Raw genomic sequence first — 22,377 nt, 5'->3', positions numbered from 1 at the left:
GAGATACAGGGGAAATGTGAAGAACAACATTTTCAATTTACATAGCAAGTGGTAATGACCTGCAACAAAAACAGAAAATGCTGGAAAAACTCAGGAAGTCTGGCAGCATCTGTAGAGAGAGAAACAGAGTTAATGTTTCGAGTCCATATGACCCTTCTTCAGAACTCAAAACATTAACTCCGTTTCTCTCTCCACAGGTGCTGTCACAGACCTGCTGAGTTTTTCCAGCATTTTCTGTATTGTTTATTTCCAGCATCTGCAGTACTTTGCTTTTATTTTTATGGTAATGAGCTGGAACTTGCTGCCTGCCAAGGTGGTAGAAGTGGAGACAATGATTGCGAAAGGAAATTAGACAGATATTTGAGGGAAATAAACTTGCAGGCTGTAGGTATAGAGCAGGGGGATAATTTTTTGCCCGTCAGACGGGCTGGGTGTGAGCAGGCGCGCACGGAGCTGCCTCAGGGGGATTACTTTGATTATGAAAACTTGAAAAAAAATTTTTTTTTAATTATTCAGACGTGTCCCTCATGTGTCACATGAGCTGGGACATGGCAATGAATTTTAATAAAAATTTTTATTAAACTTATAAACCCTTCATGAAACTTCATCCCGCCCATGAACGAGGTCCCGTGAAAAATGCAAAGGCCGTCTGGGCTCTTTGCCTGCCCGTCAATCTTAAGGGTGGACGGGCAGCCCCGACAAAGACTTTAATGAGGTGATTAATGGCCTTTTTAGGCCTTTGACAGTTTGGTAGGCGTGCAGCCGAATCCGATGCACGCCAGCAGATCTGAAGACTGGAATAGCGCACGGTGACGTTGAAACGCATGCCCGACGTCACCGCATGTCATTTTACGCACCGATGTTTGGGGCCCACCCCCACACGCCGACCAGAAGATTCCGCCCCAGGTGAATGGGAATGACTGGATGGCTCTACCAAAGCTGGCACAGACTCAATGGGCAAAATGACATGCACGTAGTAAATATATTCAAATAAGAGAAACATGTCCTAAGCCATGTTTCCTGCATTGTCACGTTTGGTTCAAAGTGGAGACGTGGAATCAGGTTGAAAAATCTGACTGGGCTCACATATGAATAACTGCCACTTGGCAAATGTATCAGAATGCAAATCGGCATCCATAGAACTGTGGCACAGCAGGAAACTAATGGTTTCAAGAGAGGCAGAGTGTTTAAAAAGTAGTGAAAAAGCAAGTGAAACATAAGTGGAAAGAAATGATGAATGAAAAACAACTGAAAATATAGATCTAAAAACAAAAAAACTGCGGATGCTGGAAATCCAAAACAAAAACAGAATTACCTGGAAAAACTCAGCAGGTCTGGCAGCATCGGCGGAGAAGAAAAGAGTTGACGTTTCGAGTCCTCATGACCCTTTGACAGAACTTGAGTTCGAGTCCAAGAAAGAGTTGAAATATAAGCTGGTTTAAGGTGTGTGTGTGGGGGGCGGAGAGATAGAGAGAGAGAGGTGGGGGGGGGGGTGTGGTTGTAGGGACAAACAAGCAGTGATAGAAGCAGATCATCAAAAGATGTCAACGACAATAGTACAATAGAACACATAGGTGTTAAAGTTGGTGATATTATCTAAACGAATGTGCTAATTAAGAATGGATGGTAGGGCACTCAAGGTATAGCTCTAGTGGGGTTTTTTTTTATAATGGAAATAGGTGGGAAAAGGAAAATCTTCATAATTTATTGGAAAAAAAAAAGGAAGGGGGAAACAGAAAGGGGGTGGGGATGGGGGAGGGAGCTCATGACCTAAAGTTGTTGAATTCAATATTCAGTCCGGAAGGCTGTAAAGTGCCTAGTCGGAAGATGAGGTGTTGTTCCTCCAGTTTGCATTGGGCTTCACTGGAACAATGCAGCAAGCCAAGGACAGACATGTGGGCAAGAGAGCAGGGTGGAGTGTTAAAATGGCAAGCGACAGGGAGGTTTGGGTCATTATTGCGGACAGACCGCAGGTGTTCTGCAAAGCGGTCGCCCAGTTTACCTTTGGTCTCTCCAATGTAGAGGAGACCACATTGGGAGCAACGAATGCAGTAGACTAAGTTGGGGGAAATGCAAGTGAAATGCTGCTTCACTTGAAAGGAGTGTTTGGGTCCTTGGACGGTGAGGAGAGAGGAAGTGAAGGGGCAGGTGTTGCATCTTTTGCGTGGGCATGGGGTGGTGCCATAGGAGGGGGTTGAGGAGTAGGGGGTGATGGAGGGGTGGACCAGGGTGTCCCGGAGGGAGCGATCCCTACGGAATGCCAATAAGGGGGGTGAAGGGAAGATGTGTTTGGTGGTGGCATCATGCTGGAGTTGGCGGAAATGGCGGAGGATGATCCTTTGAATGCGGAGGCTGGTGGGGTGATAAGTGAGGACAAGGGGGACCCTATCATGTTTCTGGGAGGGAGGAGAAGGCGTGAGGGCGGATGCGCGGGAGATGGGCCGGACACGGTTGAGGGCCCTGTCAACGACCGTGGGTGGAAAACCTCGGTTAAGGAAGAAGGAGGACATGTCAGAGGAATTGTTTTTGAATGTAGCATCATCGGAACAGATGCGACGGAGGCGAAGGAACTGAGAGAATGGGATGGAGTCCTTACAGGAAGCGGGGTGTGAGGAGCTGTAGTCGAGATAGCTGTGGGAGTCGGTGGGTTTGTAATGGATATTGGTGGACAGTCTATCACCAGAGATTGAGACAGAGAGGTCAAGGAAGGGAAGGGAAGTGTCAGAGATGGACCACATGAAAATGATGGACGGGTGGAGATTGGAAGCAAAATTAATACGTTTTTCCAAGTCCTGACGAGAGCGTGAAGCGGCACCGAAGTAATCATCGATGTACCGGAGAAAGAGTTGTGGAAGGGGGCCGGAGTAGGGCTGCAACAAGGAATGTTCCACATACCCCATAAAGAGACAGGCCTAGCTGGGGCCCATGCGGGTACCCATGGCCACACCTTTTATTTGGAGGAAGTGAGAGGAGTTGAAGGAGAAATTGTTCAGCGTGAGAACAAGTCCAGCCAGACGGAGGAGAGTAGTGGTGGATGGGAATTGTTCGGGCCTCTGTTCGAGGAAGAAGCTAAGGGCCCTCAGACCATCCTGGTGGGGGATGGAGGTGTAGAGGGATTGGACGTCCATGGTGAAGAGGAAGCGGTTGGGGCCAGGGAACTGGAAATTGTTGATGTGAAGTAAGGTGTCAGAGGAATCACGGATGTAGGTGGGAAGGGACTGGACAAGGGGAGAGAGAAGGGAGTCAAGATAACGAGAAATGAGTTCTGTGGGGCAGGAGCAAGCTGAGACGATCGGTCTACCAGGGCAGTTCTGTTTGTGGATTTTGGGTAGGAGATAGAAGCGGGCCGTCCGAGGTTGGGCGACTATCAGGTTGGAAGCTGTGGGAGGGAGATCCCCAGAGGAGATGAGGTCAGTGACAGTCCTGGAAACAATGGCTTGATGTTCAGTGGTGGGGTCATGGTCCAGGGAGAGGTAGGAGGAAGTGTCTGCGAGTTGACGCTCAGCCTCCGCGAGGTAGAGGTCAGTGCGCCAGACAACAACAGCACCACCCTTGTCGGCGGCCCCAGCTATGCCTGTCTCTTTATGGGGTATGTGGAACATTCCTTGTTGCATTCCTACCCCGGCCCCCTTCCACAACTCTTTCTCCGGTACATCGATGATTACTTTGGTGCCGCTTCACACTCTCGTCGGGACTTGGAAAAATTTATTAATTTTGCTTCCAATCTCCACCCCTCCATCATTTTCACGTGGTCCATCTCTGACACTTCCCTTCCCTTCCTTGACCTCTCTGTCTCAATCTCTGGTGATAGACTGTCCACCAATATCCATTACAAACCCACCAACTCCCACAGCTATCTCGACTACAGCTCCTCACACCCCGCTTCCTGTAAGGACTCCATCCCATTCTCTCAGTTCCTTCGCCTCCGTCGCATCTGTTCCGATGATGCTACATTCAAAAACAGTTCCTCTGACATGTCCTCCTTCTTCCTTAACCGAGGTTTTCCACCCACGGTCGTTGACAGGGCCCTCAACCGTGTCCGGCCCATCTCCCGCGCATCCGCCCTCACGCCTTCTCCTCCCTCCCAGAAACATGATAGGGTCCCCCTTGTCCTCACTTATCACCCCACCAGCCTCCGCATTCAAAGGATCATCCTCCGCCATTTCCGCCAACTCCAGCATGATGCCACCACCAAACACATCTTCCCTTCACCCCCCTTATCGGCATTCCGTAGGGATCGCTCCCTCCGGGACACCCTGGTCCAATCCTCCATCACCCCCTACTCCTCAACCCCCTCCTATGGCACCACCCCATGCCCACGCAAAAGATGCAACACCTGCCCCTTCACTTCCTCTCTCCTCACCGTCCAAGGACCCAAACACTCCTTTCAAGTGAAGCAGCATTTCACTTGCATTTCCCCCAACTTAGTCTACTGCATTCGTTGCTCCCAATGTGGTCTCCTCTACATTGGAGAGACCAAACGTAAACTGGGCGACCGCTTTGCAGAACACCTGCGGTCTGTCCGCAAGAATGACCCAAACCTCCCTGTTGCTTGCCATTTTAACACTCCACCCTGCTCTCTTGCCCACATGTCTGTCCTTGGCTTGCTGCATTGTTCCAGTGAAGCCCAACGCAAACTGGAGGAACAACACCTCATCTTCCGACTAGGCACTTTACAGCCTTCCGGACTGAATATTGAATTCAACAACTTTAGGTCGTGAGTTCCTCCCCCATCCCCACCCCCTTTTTTTTTCCAATAAATTATAAAGATTTTCCTTTTCCCACCTATCTCCATTATAAAAAAAAACCCCACTAGAGCTATACCTTGAGTGCCCAAAAATCCATTCTTAATTAGCACATTCGTTTAGATAATATCACCAACTTTAACTTTAACACCTATGTGTTCTACTGTACTATTGTCATTGACATCTTTTGATGATCTGCTTCTATCACTGCTTGTTTGTCCCTACAACCACACCCCCCCCCCTCCACCTCTCTCTCTCTCTATCTCTCCGCCCCCCACACACACACCTTAAACCAGCTTATATTTCAACTCTTTCTTGGACTCGAACTCAAGTTCTGTCGAAGGGTCATGAGGACTCAAAACGTCAACTCTTTTCTTCTCCGCCGATGCTGCCAGACCTGCTGAGCTTTTCCAGGTAATTCTGTTTTTGTTTTGAAAATATAGATCGGTGGGAACAGTAGTTAATGCATGAATATTTATTTTCTGCAGTTACAACTGCACTAATCACAATGAAATATTTCCTTAATGCACAATGCAAAGCAGGATGGATAGAAAAGTTGCAGAAACAGAAATCTCTTGAGAGTGCCTTGAGTTATTTCTCAATGTTAAGGCAATGCATAACCTTTTGACCTTGCAAGCAAATTTATCTGTCTTATAACCATTCAGTGAAGCAATCCAGCACTTACCTTAATTTCTACTTGCTCTTCCATCTCCTTATTTTTTATTGTAGTGTATTCCTTTTCTAACCTGACAATAAGAAATATATTCATCTGGTACATGGAGCATTTATAATACACACCAGATAAGACATGAAGACAAATATGACACTATTTTGATAGTGTAGTATTCCAAAGCCATTAAGAAACCATACTTTCAACTCAATGAGATTCATACAATCACAGGTTTTCTAATGCTCACCAGGAAATGTGTGCCCATAAGCAGGAGGAAAGCAGCCTGACTAATTATTTGGTTTTGTACTTCTGTTTTCTTTATCCATTACAGGAAAGTCATAATGTGTAGGCACAATGACAGTCAAAGTTGCAATGGCATGATTACTCTCGGAAAGCAGATTAATATCATGGAAATTTAAGCAAAATAGAGCTGTATCTGATACCCACTTCTTCATCTTCTTTGCATTGTATTTAATTTGATAAGCCGCTTGGATCAACTTGTCAGGGCCACTGTCAAACTGATGTGGAATGACTTTTTGAAAATGCTAGTGGAAAAATTACATAGATGTAATTAACACTGTGGAACATATTTTCAAAAAATTATATAAACTACAAAAATTGTCTCTTTTTAAACCAGAACCACTAAGTTAGCTTCATCCTTACCTGTAACATTCCCTCCATATCAAGCTGCATCAGTTCTGCCTGATTGGCCTGTAGTATAGCTATCCCAACACGAAAAACAATTTCTAGACCCTGGTAAAAAATACAAAATCACAGTGAAATCTGAACAAAGACTAATTAAAAAATCCTTTTCCTTTTCCTACCCCCAAATATCTTGGCACACTTCTATAACAACTGTTAGTGAACAACTAAGGCTTTAGTGCTTCGCAGCAGGTATAATTTGCACAATTACTTACCTCTGACATGAAAATGTCAAATAATCTTGTAGCAACTGGTAGTGGAAATGTAGTCAGAAAGATAGTAAGGAACCAGGAAGAAGAGTACATGGATGTGTGGAAACTCTGCGATTGAAAGTGCACATAAAGTTCTGGTAGCTGTTCCTGTGAATACGAAAGATATTAACCAACAGAAATCAGAAATGGCATGGCGGTACTGTATAATTTGAACTACACGCATCTAACGACTATCTTTCAATCTTTTTGTGGCGGTTTGTTGGTCACTGGGTGTAGTTTGATTTTCATGAGACCACATTCTGTGAAGTATAAAGTGAATGTAATTCTGGAGGCAAAACAGGAACCACTAAATCTTGAACCAAAGTATTTTGAACAAGTCAGTTGTTTTGAGTAATTCAGTCCTCTAACCATTCATGAACATTGTCTCAATTGGGAGCTGTTCCAGTTCAGCTACAACACTGGCATCTACCCAGCTATGTGGAAAACTGCCCAGGTATGTCCTGTACACACAAAGCAGGACAAATCAAGCCCAGCCAATTACCGCCCCATCAGTCTACTCTCGATCATCAGTAAAGTAACAGAAGGGGTCATCAACAGTGCTATCAAGCGGCATTTGCTTAGCAATAACCTGCTCACTGATGCCCAGTTTGGGTTCTGCCAGGGCCACTCAGCTCCTGACCTCATTACAGCCTTGGTTCAAATATGGACAAAAGAGCTGAACTCCCAAGGTGAGCTGAGAGTGACATCAAGGCAACATTTGAATGAGCGTGCCATCAAGGAGCCCTACCAAAACTGGACTCAATAGGAATCAGGGGGAAAACTATCTGCTGGTTGGAGTCATACCTAACACAAAAAGGTGATGGTTGTATTGTTGGAGGTCAGTCATCTCAGCTCCAGGACATCACTGCAGGAGTTCCTCAGGTAGTGTCCTAGGCCCAACCATCTTCAGTTGCTTCATCAATGACCATCCTTCCGTCATAAGATCAGAAGTGGGGATGTTCACTGATGATTGCACAATGTTCAGCATCATTCACGACTCCTCAGATACTGAAGCAATCCATGTCCAAATGCAGCAAGACCTGGACAATATCCAGGCTTGGACTGACAAGTGGTAAGTAACATTCGTGCCACACAAGTGTTAGGCAATGACCATCCCCAGCAAAAGAGAATCCAACCATCACCACTTGATGTTCAATGGCATTACCATCACTGAATCCCACACTATCAGCATCCTGGGGGTTACCATTGACCAGAAACTGAACTGGACTAACCACATAAATACTGTGGCTACAAGAGCAGGTCAGAGGCTAGGAATCATGCGACGAATAACTTGCTTCATGATTCCCCAAAGCCTGTCCACCATCTACAAGTCAGGACTGTAATGGAATACCTCCGAGACTGGATGAGTGCAGCTCCTACAACACTAAAGAAGCTTGACACCGTCCAGGACAAAGCAGTCCGCTTGATTGGCAGCACATCCACAAACATTCACTCCCTCCACCACCAACGCACAGTAGCATCAGTGTGTACCATCTACAAGATGCACTGCAGGAATTCACCAAGGCTCCTTAGACAGCACCTTCCAAACCCACAACCATTACCACCTAGAAGGACAAGGGCAGCAGACAGATGGGAACACCACCACCTGGAAGTTCCGCTCCAAGTCACTCACCATCCTGACTTGGAAATATATCGCTGTTCCTTCACTGTCACAAAGTCAAAATCCAGGAATTCCCTCCCTAACAGCACTGTGGGTGTACCTACACCACATGGACTGCAGCAGATCCAGAAGGCAGCTCACCACCATCTTCTCAAGGGCAACTAGGGGTCGGCAATAAATGCTGGCCCAGACAATGAAGCCCACATCCCACGAATGAATTAAAAAAAAACTCATTTAAAAATGCTGTGTTTTCCAAGATGTTATGCACTGATACAGCCAATATTAATTGCCATAATTACAAATCATCTATTAAACAGGGCATGGCAAATAAGAGACAAATATGCAATGATATAAAAATATAAACTTGTTTGCGAAGTGAATTAATGCTCAATTCACACTAGTAATTCAAGCTACCCAATATTACTAATCAGACCAAACAATTTGGTTTGTGGTAAGATCTTTAAGCAGTTTCTGAATTTTTTTTTTAACTCATTCACAGGATGTGGGCTTCACTGCTGAGCCAGCATTTATTTCCATCCCTAGTTTGCCCTTGAGGTGGTGGTGGTGAGCTGCCTTCTTGTACTGCTGCAGTCCATTTGGTGTAGGTACACCCACAGTGCTGCTAGGAAGGGCGTTCCAGGATTTTGACCCAGCGACAGTGAAGGAACGGCGATATATTTCCAAGTCAGGATGGTGAGTGACTTGGAGGGGATCTTCCAGGTCATGGTGTTCCCACTTATCTGCTGCCCTTGTCCTTCTAAATGGTAGTGGACATGGGTTTGGAAGGTGCTGTCAAAGGAGCCTTGGTGAACCCCTGCAGTGCATCTTGTAGGTGGTACCCGCTGCTGCCACTGTGCATCAGTGGTGAAGGGAGTGAATGTTTGTTGATGTGGTGCCAATCAAGCAGACTGCTATGCCCTGGATGGTGTCCAGCTTCTTTAGTGTTGTAGGAGCTGCACTCATCCAGGCAACTGGGGAGTATTCCATCACATTTCTGACTTGTGCCTTGTAGATGGTGGACAGGCTGTGGGGAGTCAACAGGTGAGTTACTCGTTGCACAATTCCTAGCCTCTGACGGCTCTTGTAGCTTATATGGCTAGTCCAATTCAGTTTCTGGTCAATGGTTAACCCCCAGGGAGTTGATAGTGGGGGATTCAGTGATGGTAATGCCATTGAACATCAAAGGGCAATGGTTGGATTCTCTTTCGTTGGAGGCGGTCATTGCCTAACACTTATGTGGCGCGAATGTTACTTGCTACTTGTCAGTCCAAGCCTGGATATTTTCAGGTCTTGCTGCATTTGGACATGGACTGTTCGGTATCTGAGTCGTCACGAATAGTGCTGAATATTGGGCAATCATCAGCGAACATCCCCACTTCTGATCTTATGATGGAAGGGAGGTCATTGTTGAAGCAGCTGAAGATGGTTGGGCCTAGGACACTACCCTGAGGAACTCCTGTAGTGATGGCCTGGAGCTGAGATGACTAACCTCCATCAACCACAGCCATCTTCCTTTGTGCTAAGTATGACTCCAACCAGCGGAGAGGTTTCCCCCTGATTTCCATTGAGTCCAGTTTTGGTAGGGCTCCTTGATGCCACACACAGTCAAATGTTGCCTTGATGTCAAGGGCAGTCACTCTCACCTCATCTTGGGAGTTCAGCTCTTTTGTCCATGTTTGAACCAAGGCTGTAACAAGGTCAGGAGCTGAGTGGCCCTGGCGGAACCTAAACTGGGCATCAATGAGCAGGTTATTGCTAAGCAAGTGCCATTTGATAGCATTGTTGATGATCCCATCCATTACTTTACTGATACTCGAGAGTAGACCGATGGGGCGGTAATTGGCTGGGTTTGATTTGTCCTGCTTTGTGTGTACAGGACATACCTGGGTAATTTTCCACATACCCGGGTAGATGCCAGTGTTGCAGCTGTAATAGGACAGCGTGGCTAGGGGTGTGGCAAATTCTAGAGCACAAGTCTTCAGTATTATTGCCGGAATATTGTCAGGGCCCATAGCCTTTGCAGTATCCAGTGCCTTCAGCCATTTCTTGATATCATGTGGAGTGAATTGAATTGGCTGAAGACTGACATCTGTGATGCTGAGGGACTCCAGAGGAAGTCGAGATGGCTCATCCACTCAGCACGTCTGGCTGAAGATTGTTGCGAATACTTCAGCCTTATCTTTTGCACTGCTGCGCTGGGGCTCCTCCATCATTGAGGATAGGGATATTTGTAGAGCCACCTCCTCCAGTGAGTTGTTTAATTGTCCACCACCATTCACAGCTGGATGTGGCAGGATGCAGGGCTTAGATCTGATTCGTTCATTGTGGGATCGCTTAGCTCTGTCTATCACTTGCTGCTTATGCTGTTTGGCATGCAAGTTGTCCTGCTTTTTGGCTTCACCAGGTTGACATCTCTTTTTTTTTGAGGTATGCTTGGTGCTGCTCCTGGCATGCCCTCCTGCACTCTTCATTGAACCAGGGTTGATCCCCTGGCTTGATGATAATGGTAAAGTGGGGGATATGCTGGACCATGAGGTTACAGATTGTGTTCTAGTACAATTCTGCTGCTGCTGATGGCCCACAGCACCTTATGGATGCCCGGTCTTGAGATGCTAGATCTGTTCAAAATCTATCCCATTTAACATGGTGGTAGTACCACACAACACGAAGGAGGGTATCCTCAGTGTGCAGGCGGGACTTCATCTCCACAATGACTGTGCGGTGGTCACTACTACCAATATTGTCACGGACAGATGCACCTGCAGCAGGCAGGTTGGTGAGGATGAGGTCAAGTATGTTTTTCCCTCTTGTTGGTTCCCTCACCACCTGCCACAGACCCAGTCTAGCAGCTATGTCCTTTAGGACTCGGTCAGCTCAATACTACCGAGCCGCTCTTGGTGATGGACATTGAAGTCCCCGACCCAGAAAACATTCTGCGCCTTTTCCACCCTCAGCGCTTCCTCAAAATGATGTTCAACATGGAGCAGCACTGATTCATCAGCTGAGGGAGGGTGGTATGTGGTAATTAGCAGGAGGTTTCCTTGCCCATGTTTGACCTGATGCCATGAGACTTCATGGGGTCCTGAGTCGATATTGAGGATTCCCATGGCAACTCCCTCCCGACTGTACACCACTGTGCCGCCACCTCTGCTGGGTCTGTCCTGCCGGTGGGACAGGACATACCCAGGAATGGTGATGGTGAAGTCTGGGACATTATCTGTAAGGTATGATACCATGAGGAAGACTATGTCAAGCTGTTGCTTAACTAGTTTGTGAGACAGCTCTCCTAATTTTAGCCCTAACCAAAGTTTTAAGTAGTAAGCATGACTTTGCAGAGTCAACAGGGTTGCGATTGCCGTTGTCGTTTCCGGTGCCTAGGTCGATGTTGGGTGGTACGTCCGGTTTTATTCCCTTTTCGTGTCTTTGTAGAGGTTTGTTACAACTGAGTGGCTTGCTAAGCCATTTCAGAGGGCATTTAAGAGTCAACCACATTGCTGTGGGTTTGGAGTCATGTGTAGGCCAGACCAGGTTAACGACGACAGATTTCCTTCCCTAAAGGATGTCAGTAAGCCAGATTGGGGTTTTTACAACAATCGACAATAGTTTCACGGTCATCACTGGATTTTTAATTCTAGGTTTTTATTGAATTCAAATTCCACCATCTGCCATGACGAACCCGGATCCACAGAGCAGTACCCTGGGTCTCTAGGTTACTAGTCCAGCGACAATACCACTATGCTATCGCCTCCCCATTAATAAATCTGAATATAACCACACATTAATTTAGTTTAATCTTTCTCTTACCTGTATCATCCACTCAAATTGATACATACAAAGGCCTAGCTCAGCCATACTAGGTTTGAAAAGTTCTCTGAGTCGGTAGTCTTGCATTAACTTGACAAAAACACAAAATGCTTCCTCCTCTGGCATCTTCACAGGAGAAAACAGACACAAACTAAGACTTGAAGGATCCAAGGGAATCATATGCATTACATTCATGCACTTAAAATTCAAGTTTTACAGAATACGTGTAAATATTTTCAATATAAATTTCTTTAGTCAACTTTTACTTCTATTTTATTTACTCCTTTATGTATACACTTCTTTCTACATTTCTGCAAAAAACTGAAAATAACAACATCCCTAAATTAACCTTTGCAATCTAATCAAACTAACACCATACAAGATATTTACTTCAAAAAAATTGAGGGAGAAAGGCTTGTAAAAGGTCAGCTGGCACCTTTCAGGTTGAAGTTATACTATATCCTGTGCAATACCCAAGTGGTATTAGATAAAAAGGCTGTGATACCTTAACAAAAACAGAATTACCTGGAAAAACTCAGCAGGTCTGGCAGCATCGGCGGAGAAGAAAAGAGTTGACGTTTCGAGTCCTCATGACCCTTCGACAGAAGGGTCATGAGGACTCGAAACGTCAACTCTTTTCTTCTCCGCCGATGCTGCCAGACCTGCTGAGTTTTTCCAGGTAATTCTGTTTTTGTTTTGGATTTCCAGCATCCGCAGTTTTTTTGTTTTTATCTCTGTGATACCTTACCTATCAGCTTCAGTACAGTGAAGAAAAAGATTGTCATCCTATTATCTGAAAATATTTCACATTAACGCAAAAGCATCTGTCTAATGGCATTTTTAAATACTTTCTTAACAGACTATGAAAAATATATTTCACACAATCTACTCGGTGGAAAATGGAAAGTATAAGACACCGAGAACCTTAGAGATATGCTTTTAATGTGACTGTTCTGTCAAACTCCAGATACCAGGAAATTGGATCAAAACAACAAATGATTGGTGAATATATAGATATTGCTGAGAGTCAGCTGGAAGATAATCTCAAAATGGATCATTTTTAGACCATGGTAAGAGAAGACCAACGACACAGTGGAAGGCCAATTCTTAACAATTCTTGCAGCAATTTCTCCAATTAACTAGCAACAAAAATGTTTTACAGCAGCCACCCTGAGAATCATAACTGTAACATACTGAATTTCCCCCCTTTCCATCAATTTTCTTCACGAAATTCCTTTCCTGAAGTCATTGACATAACTTTGTGGTACAGTTTCACTGGCACCAGGCAGCTTCAGGTAACTTGCCCAAGTGATCATTGTGAAAATAATGAGACCCGACAGATTATGCCATCACCTGGACCTTTATAACTGCTGCTAATACTGTCGTGATCCAATGCCCAGAATACACATTTCAGCTGAAGTTACTGGATATCTAAACAATGACTCAAGCTACAATTGCAGATGTGAACATCTGAAAAAATCACTCAAGAACTTTAAAGACAAAAGGGAGGTCAGAGATGGGGCATTAATCAGCAACAACAGAAGGGTCAGGTGGATGTTTCTGGGGTGCATGGGAGATAGGGTAATGGCTAAACTTTTGAAAGGGAGGAGACAAAGGGCTGAGACACAGGAAACATTTCGAATACCTAGCTAGCATGTGCGCCTGGAAGGAAAACTGAATGGTTAGTAGTCCAGTAGAAATAGGGTTGATGGAGCAATTGGTAGGTTTTATGGACAAGGTGAGCTTGACCAGATTGAGAGCAGAGCTCACAGAATTGACGGAAAAACTAGAGTAGGGAAGTGACTGATGGGCAAGGAGAATGGGGGGCAGCAAGTAACAAAACTGAATAAGATGGCCTTCACCTCGGTGACAAAAAAATTCCATGAGCTCTTCATATGTTGAAATTGAGGATAAAGGGAATAGGTAAGTTTTAGAAGCACTCGAGAAAAGGCACTTGGAATTATCTTTGCTCTCTAGGTGACTCTAACGTAGTACAAGTGAAAGTCTTGTTGAGGTGAAGGCAATGGTGGAAGTGAGGGCATGTTTAGGCAAATCAACAGCTACAGATGTATCATTCTGAATGGAAGGTCGCAGGTCATGCACCTCAGAGCTTGAAACACTCCAGGCATCAGGAAATGTGACCCACATGCTAACCTTAAGCCTTCCCAGAGGATTAGGTTAGGTACTTAGCAGGATAGATGCTGGGAGAACGTTTTCCTGGCTGGCAAGTCTAGAACTAGAAGTCTCGGTCTCAGAATAAGGGGTCAACTGTATAACACCGAGATGAGGAGAAATTTCTTCACTCAAAGGGTTGTGAAACTTTGGTATTCTAGCGATGCTCAGTGATTGAGTATATTCTAGACAGAGGGAGATAGATTTTAAGATACATGGGGAAACGAGGGAGTTGGGGATACTGCAGGAAGGTGGAGTTGATGTAGAAGGTCAGACATGATCTGACTGAAGGAATCTGGCCTACTCCAACTTCTATTTCTTATGTTATGATCTTAGAACTCTTTTGTGACATCTTATAATTTTAATAGTGAGCCCTAAGTGTACCAAAGCAAGACAAGGTAAATTAGCAGCTACCAAATGCTGTGGTATTCACACACACACACACCAAGGCCAAAAACACAGAAATTCCACCAAAGACTTATTAAATTTAAAAGCAAAATACCTGCATAAGTAGTAGTCCAACTATAAAAGCACTCCCTTGGCAATAACCAACTTCACGATCTACAAGTGAATAGGCCTGCAAACAGAAATGAATTATACTTAAAACTTAATGCGAAGACAATTTGCAAAATAACTGTTCAGAAAAAACACTGTACTGCATACTACAAATACGTGTGTAGAAATGGAAATATTTTATTTCTCTCTACATTATTTTAATCTGCAATCACAGAGCAATAGTGACTGAACAAATGATTGGAGAAAAATCTAAATGAATCTACTTGCTGGTCATTTCTCATATATATCAATTGTACTTTATTCAGATAGACAGAACTGTTCTCTTGCTGCTGGATTCTCAACAACTGTTCATAAAAATGTTCAGTTGAAAAACAACATGGCAACAGCTGACCAAACTTGTATCTTGAAAGCATTATAACTATAAGTGATAACAAGTCTGCTCTTTCTGCACTTGCCAAATTTATAGAACTTGCCAATTACTGCTCATGGGTAAACTGCTAAGAAAAGTCAAAGAAGTTTTAAAAATAATTTAACAATTGAAATGGCATTCTGGCCATCTTGCCAGGTATGCTATTTTGCAGATGAGCAGATTTAGGAGATTGTCCCTGCACATTCCCACCCCCATATAGTCCAATATTATTTTCTAAGGCAATACATGACATACTAGCAGATGTTATAACCTCTCTATGCCATCACCCTACCAATCCTAGAGACAGGATGGGAGAAGGTGATACTATGTATGATTAGTGGTTGAAAGAAACCAAGAATGAGGATTGTAATATAAGGGTATGTCATAAATAGCTTTAATGTGGGACTGAGTGCAGTACCTCCCACAGTGGTGTAAGGAAGCACATGATCTGGATCCAGGATCAGTGCAGTACTGAGCAGAGACAGATATGGTCCTAAGCATGGAGAGAGCTCCTAGCTTGTATCTTTACATGTGTAAATAGTTCCAGTAGTTAATAAAGACTTACAATTAAACTACAGGTGACTATGGAGACTTCTTTAAGACATACTGATCTGTAACCAAAGCTTCCCAACAAGGATGAACAAAATTCACAACTTAAAATACAATTTCCTTTAAGCTTGACTGTGTACCCTTCCAAGTAACTTAAAGCAAAATTTAGAGACATGCCTCCTCTCATTTCCCCATAAGTCCACAAAAGGGAAAAGAAACGAGCATGAGACACATTGCCAATATAAAGTGCTTCCTCTTCCCCCAGTTTCCCACCATCCTTCATTCCAGCATGTCTTATATCATTACAGAATCACAGAATGATTACAGCACAAGAGGTGGTGTTATGACCCCCAAGCTTTAGTATGATAATGTTTTGTTTAAAGTAAACAAGGTCTGACATTCAAGACATTTGCTAAAATACTAAAGCCACAAGACGCTACGGGTTTTGAACAAACTTGAATAAACTTCACCATACAAGGTCAAAAAGATAAAACAATTACAATATCTATTTTATGCTCTAACATTCAAGGTAATATAAGGTGCATGTGAATTAACCCCCCTAGTGCTTCCTTAAAAATATTCAGACTCTGCTTCCACCACCTTTTGAGAAAGAGAATTACAAAGATTCACTATCGTCTCCACATCCACCCTGTCAAGAACTCTCAGGAGCTAAAAGGTTTCAACTGAGTCGCCTCTTACTCTTCTAAATTCCAGTGAATATGAGCCAAACCTGTCCAGCCTTCACCTCATAAGGCAAACCCCCCATTCTGGGTATAAGTCTAGTAAACCTTCTCCGAACTGCTAATGCATATACATCTTAAATATGTGTCCTCTGGTTCTCGATCCTTCCACCAGTGGGAACAGTTTCTCCCTGACAACTCTGTCCAGACCCTCTCATCATTTTGAATAACTATCAAATCTCCTCCTTCTCTTCTCAAAGGAAACCAGTCCCAACTTCTCCAGTCTGTCTATATAACTGAAGTTCCTGATCCCTGGAACCATCCTCGTGAAGCTTTTCTGCACTCTCTCATGCCTTCACATCCTTCTGAAGTGTGGCATCCAGAACTGGACTCCAGTTGAGGCCCAGCCAGTGTTTTAAACTATTTTAACAAAACTTTCTTGCTTCTGTACCATATCCCCTTATGCCCCAGGTCCCTCTGCTCCTGCACTCCCTTTAGAATTGTCCCTTTAATTTTATTTTGTGTTTCAAAATGTACCATTTTCAAATGTACCAAAATGAATCGCTTCAAACTTCTCTATTTTTTCTCTTTATTCTTTCATGGGATGTGGATGTCACTGGCAAGGTCAACATTTGTTGCCGATCCCTAATTGCCCTTTGAACAGAGTGGCTTGCTAGGCCATTTCAAAGGACAGTTAAGAGTCAACCACATTGCTGTAGGCCAGACCAAGTAAGGATGGCAGATTTCCTTCCCTAAGGGACATTAGTGAGCAGGTAGGTTTTTACAACAACGGATGATAGTTTCTGAGACTAGCTTTATATTGCAGTTTTATTGCCATGGTGAGATTTGAACCCATGGCTCCAGAGCATTAGCCTGGGTCTCTAGACCACTCGCCCAGTGACATTACCACTACACCATCCTTTCCCCTCCCAAATTTTATCTGTCAATTGCCCACCCACCAACCTACGTCCTTTTGAAGTTCTACACTATCCTCCTCAAAGTTCACAATGCTTCCAAGTTTCATATCATCCTCAAATTTTAAAATTATGCCCTTTACACTAAGGTCTAAGTCATTTATATACATCAGGAAGAGCAGGGCTCCTAACACCGGCCCCTGGGGTTCTCCACTACAAACCTTTCTCCATCATTAACCATCATCTTTAACCACTACTTTCTGTTTCCTGTCACTCAGCCAATTTCACATTCATGGTGCTACTGTCCCTTTTGTTCCACAAGCTCTGACTTCGTTCAGATGTCTGCTCTACAGCACTTTATCAAATGCCTTCTGGAAGTCCATATACACCACATAAATAGTAATGCCCTCAACAACCCTCTGTTAACCCATCAAAAAAATCAAGCAAGTTAGTTAAACATGATTTACCCTTAGCAAATCTATGCTGGCTTTCCTTAATTAACCCGCGCTGGCCCAAGTGACCATGAAGTCATCTTGCTGATGTCAGTTAGTCAGAAGGTCCATAAGAGGACTTTACCAGACTGGATGCCAAATTAGAGGAGTCATGTCAATAAAAGGTAGCATGACAAAGACACAACATGGCTGCCTTAGAAGGCAATCTGTAGGGTTCCTTATAGATCTGCTATGCTCTTCTAGGATATCTGTGCTGGTATCAGCAGAGTAACTTCTTAGTGCTAGGGGACGAAGGAAATAAAAAAAACAGAACTGAGGATATACCTCACCAAGGATAATTATTTTATGTTCCCAATTTCTATCACCCCACCACTGACGTTCATACCTTCAGCTCTTCTGGCCCTGAGCTTTTGAATTCCCTTGCCAAACCTCTCTACGCCTTTGCTTGTTCAATCTGTTTGACCGTCTATCCTAATATCTCTATGTGACTTAGTATCAAATTTTGTCTGATAATGCTCCTGTGAAGCTCCTTGGGATGTTTTACTATGCTAAAAGGTGCCAGGCAACAGCAAATTGTTATATTTAGTTAATATTGACATACCCAGCAAACCACAACTTCATCACTCTCCCTAGTAAGAATAACGGATGAATTTTCCTTGCAGCAAATTTTTGTCATTTAAAAAAAATCTCTTCCAATCAGACTCATTAATACAAAGTCTCCAAATGCTCTACTTTGTTTCTCTTCAGTTCTTTCACATGAAGGAAGACACTAAATCAGATGTCTTTATATTATATATGACTATAATCTACAGTCTCAAGCTAAAACTCACTTAAAAAATAAATCTTTTCAATTCAAATTAATCTTTTCCCAATTGCTTTTTATACAAGAGGAGTGTACTATTGTATAAGATACAGATGTTATTTTTTGTGTCGTTAAGATAATTTGTCTCTCATGCACATCTTTCACATCTGTGAAAGTGATAAAAGCTGTAAATCATGAGGAAATTAATTTAAAACTTACCAGATGTTTTAAATAGGTGCTAGGCATGGATTCTGAATAGTTCTGATAGCCAAGAAAGATTTAAAGTGGTTTGAAACAATATATTTCAGATGTCAACTATGAGGCACGCCATATCCTGAATGATTGTAAAAGGATATGAAGTGGTAGAGTGCAAGCTGATGCAACATGCATGCGAGAACAAGAGAGCATAAAATCTAATGCAGCGTTAATGGAAAGCAGACTCTGAAATGGATGGAGGTGAGTTATGCAGAAAGGAGACACTGTAGCTTTCCTGGAGGAAAAATAATCAAGAAACGCAAAGATAGAGAGGGGAAAAAATGTACAAAGATCAAAACAAACCTTATTAAACTAGAAAGTGGGAGGGGAAGGGAAGGGTAAAACTCCAAGAAGTATGACTAAAGGGAAACAAAGCAGCAGGTTAGCGTTTGGGGGGGTAGATTCAACTTCATGGAAAATTATGAAAAAACTGAAAAGAAAGGAGAGTCCAGGAGAGGCTATTAAATTCTTCAGAACACAAAATAGGATAGAGTGTTTGGAAAGGGCTAGGAATCTAACTTCAAGCACATCAGATAAAGGGACCACAATGAGAAAGAGGCTGGGAAATACAGGACTGAAGGTGTTGTATCTGAATGCACGCAGTATACGAAATAAGGTAAATGAGCTTGTGGCGCAGATTGAAATTGGCAGGTATGATGTGGTGGGCATCACGGAGACATGGCTACAAGGGGATCAGGACTGGGAGCTAAATATCCAAGGATATACATCCTATCAAAAAGATAGGCAGGTTGGCAGAGGGGGTGGGGTTGCTTTGTTAGTAAGAAATGAAATTAAATCGATAGCGAGAAACGACGTAGGGTCAGATGATGTAGAATCTGTATGGGTAGAGTTGAGGAATCGCAAAGGTCAAAAAACCATAATGGGAGTTATGTACAGGCCTCCGAACAGTAGTCAGGATGTGGGGCACAAGATACACCAGGAGATAGAAAAGGTGTGTAAGAATGGCAAAGGTTACAGTGATCATGGGGGATTTCAGTAAGCAGGTAGACTGTTGGTAGTGGATCCCAAGAAAAGGAATTTGTGGAATGTCTATGAGATGACTTTTTGGAGCAGCTTGTGGTGAAGCCCATTAGGGAACAAGCAACTCTAGATTTAGTGATGTGTAATGAGGCAGATTTGATAAGGGAGCTTAAGGTGAAGGAACCCTTACGAGGAAGTGACCATAATAGGATAGAATTTACCCTGCAATTTGAAAGGAAAAAGCTGGAATCAGATGTAATGGTGTTACAGTTGAATAAAGGCAACTACAGAGGCATGAGGGAGGAGCTGGCCAGAATTGACTGGGAGATGAGCCTAGCAGGAAAGACAGTGGAACAGCAATGGCAGGAGTTTCTGGGAGTAATTTGGGAGACACAGCAAAAATTCATCCGGAGGAAGAAGAAGCATACTAAAGGGAGGACAAGGCAACCATGGCTGACAAGGGAAGTCAGGGACAGCATAAAAGCTAAAGAGAAAGCATACAATGCGGCGAAGAGCAGTGGGAAACCAGAGGATTGGGAAGCCTACAAAGACCAACAGAGGACAACTAAAAAAGAAATAAGAAGGGAGAAGATTAAATATGAGGTTAAACTAGCCAGTAACATAAAAGAAGATTGCAAGAGTTTTTTTAGATATATGAAGAGTAAGAGAGAGGCAAAAGTGGACATTGGGCTGCTGGAAAATGACACTGGGGAAGTAGTAGTGGGGAACCAAGAAATGGCGGAGGAACTGAATAGGTACTTCGCGTCAGTCTTCACGGTGGAAGACACAAGTAACATCCCCAAACTTCAAGAGAGTCGGGGGGCAGAGGTGATTATGGTGGCCATTACCAAGGAGAAGGTGCTAGGAAAACTGAAAGGTCTGAAGGTGGATAAATCACCTGGACCAGATGGATTACACCCCAGAGTCCTGAAGGAGATAGCTGAAGAGATACTGGTGTTAGTGGAGATCTTTCAGGAATCACTCAACTCAGGGAGGGTCCCAGAGGACTGGAAAATCGCTAATGTAACCCCCCTGTTTAAGAAGGGAGTGAGGCAAAAGACGGGAAATTACAGGCCGATTAGCCTGACGTCGGTCGTTGGTAAGATTATAGAGTCCATTATTAAGGATGAGATTTCAGAATACTTGGAAGTGCATGGTAAAATAGGACAAAGTCAGCATGGTTTCATCAAGGGGAGGTCATGCCTGACAAATCTGTTAGAATTCTTTGAGGAGGTAACAAGTAGGTTAGACAAAGGAGAGCCAATGGATGTTATCTATTTGGACTTCCAAAAGGCCTTTGACAAGGTGCCGCACTGGAGGCTGCTCAGTAAGATAAGAGCCCATGGTGTTAGAGGCAAGGTATTAGCATGGATAGAAGATTGGCTGTCTGGCAGGAGGCAGAGAGTGGGGATAAGGGGGTCCTTCTCAGGATGATGGCTGGTGACTAGCGGAGTTCCGCAGGGGTCAGTGTTGGGACCACAACTTTTCACTTTATACATTAATGATCCAGATGAAGGAACTGAGGGCATTCTGGCTAAGTTTGCAGATGATACTATGATAGCTGGAGGGACAGATAGTATTGAGGAGGTGGGGAGGCTGCAGAAGGATTTGAACAGGTTAAGAGAATGGGCAAAGTAGTGGCAGATGGAATACAATGTGAGGAAGTGTGAGGTCATGCACTTTGGTAGGCAGAATAGAGGAATAGACTATTTTCTAAACGGGGAGAGAATTCAAAAACCTGCAGTGCAAAGGGACTTGGGAGTCCTAGTCCAGGATTCTCTTAAGGTTGCAGGCTGAGTCGGTAGTTAGGAAGGCAAATGCAATGTTGGCATTTATTTCGAGAGGACTAGAATATAAAAGCAGGGACGTGCTGCTGAGGCTTTATAAGGCTCTGGTCAGACCACATTTAGAATATTGTGAGCAATTTTGGGCCCCATATCTCAGGAAGGATTTGCTAGCCCTGGAAAGGGTCCAGAGGAGGTTCACGAGAACGATCCCAGGAATGAAAGGCTTAAAATATAAGGAACATTTTAGGACTCTGGGTCAATACTCGATGGAGTTTAGAAGGATGAGGGGTGGATCTAATTGAAACTTACAGAATACTGAAAGGCCTGGATAGAGTAGACGTGGGGAAGATGTTTCCATTAGTAGGAGAGACTAGGACCTGAGGGCACAGCCTGAGAGTAAAGGGAAGACCTTTTAGAACAGAGATGAGGAGGAACTTCTTTAACCGGAGAGTGGTGAATCTATGGAATTCATTGCCACAGAAGGCTGTGGAGGCCAGGTCATTGAATGTATTTAAGACTGACCTAGATAGGTTCTTGATTGGTAAGGGGATCAAAGGTTATGGGGAGAAGGCGGGAGAATGGGGTTGAGCAACTTATCAGCCATGATTGAATGGCGGAGCAGACTCGATGGGCTGAATGGCCTAATTTCTGCTCTTATGTCTTATGGTCTTATACACTGCACAGATTACGTCTCTTCATCAATTCTTCATAGTCTATTTTTTCAAGCCTACACATTAATCTCATAACATATTGAAACAGTTATAGCTAAATAGACAATGTCTCTTATTTTAGTAAGCGCCACATTTTCCTTGGAAAAACAGCAAAAAATTGTTACTAAACTAGACTTCGCGAAAGTCTTATTCTGTCTTTGTAAACAGACATACCAAAAAAGGCATAAGTTACTTTCAAAATGATGGAAGGTTGGAATTTTCTTCAACAAGCCGTAGAGCTGGAAAAAATCTTTCTGAAATAGGCCAATTTAAACTACAGCAAGGCAACTAAATTCCAGGTCATCAACTGGACTGCATTTCATTTCATGGCAGAGAAAGCTCTGCACAACGGGGATG

General features: G+C 43.7%; 1 protein-coding gene across 13 annotated transcripts in view; it reads right to left on the bottom strand.

The window, feature by feature from the left end:
* The window catches only part of evi5a (ecotropic viral integration site 5a), a 312,699-nt gene that overhangs the window by 202,136 nt on the left and 88,186 nt on the right, over nt 1-22,377 (bottom strand). For all 13 annotated transcript variants that reach the window (XM_041207864.1, XM_041207860.1, XM_041207861.1 and 10 more), the window contains 6 exons: nt 14,468-14,542; nt 11,794-11,919; nt 6,333-6,476; nt 6,079-6,168; nt 5,863-5,960; nt 5,431-5,491 (listed from right to left, as the gene is read on the bottom strand). In XM_041207864.1, the coding sequence (XP_041063798.1) occupies nt 5,431-5,491; nt 5,863-5,960; nt 6,079-6,168; nt 6,333-6,476; nt 11,794-11,919; nt 14,468-14,542 (594 nt within the window). The remainder of the gene's footprint in view (nt 1-5,430; nt 5,492-5,862; nt 5,961-6,078; nt 6,169-6,332; nt 6,477-11,793; nt 11,920-14,467; nt 14,543-22,377) is intronic.

Source organism: Carcharodon carcharias, chromosome 16 (assembly GCF_017639515.1).
Source record: "Carcharodon carcharias isolate sCarCar2 chromosome 16, sCarCar2.pri, whole genome shotgun sequence".
Taxonomy (NCBI): Eukaryota; Metazoa; Chordata; class Chondrichthyes; order Lamniformes; family Lamnidae; genus Carcharodon; species Carcharodon carcharias.
The sequence above is the reverse complement of the archived record's forward strand: the minus strand, read 5'-3'. Positions and strand labels throughout refer to the sequence as shown.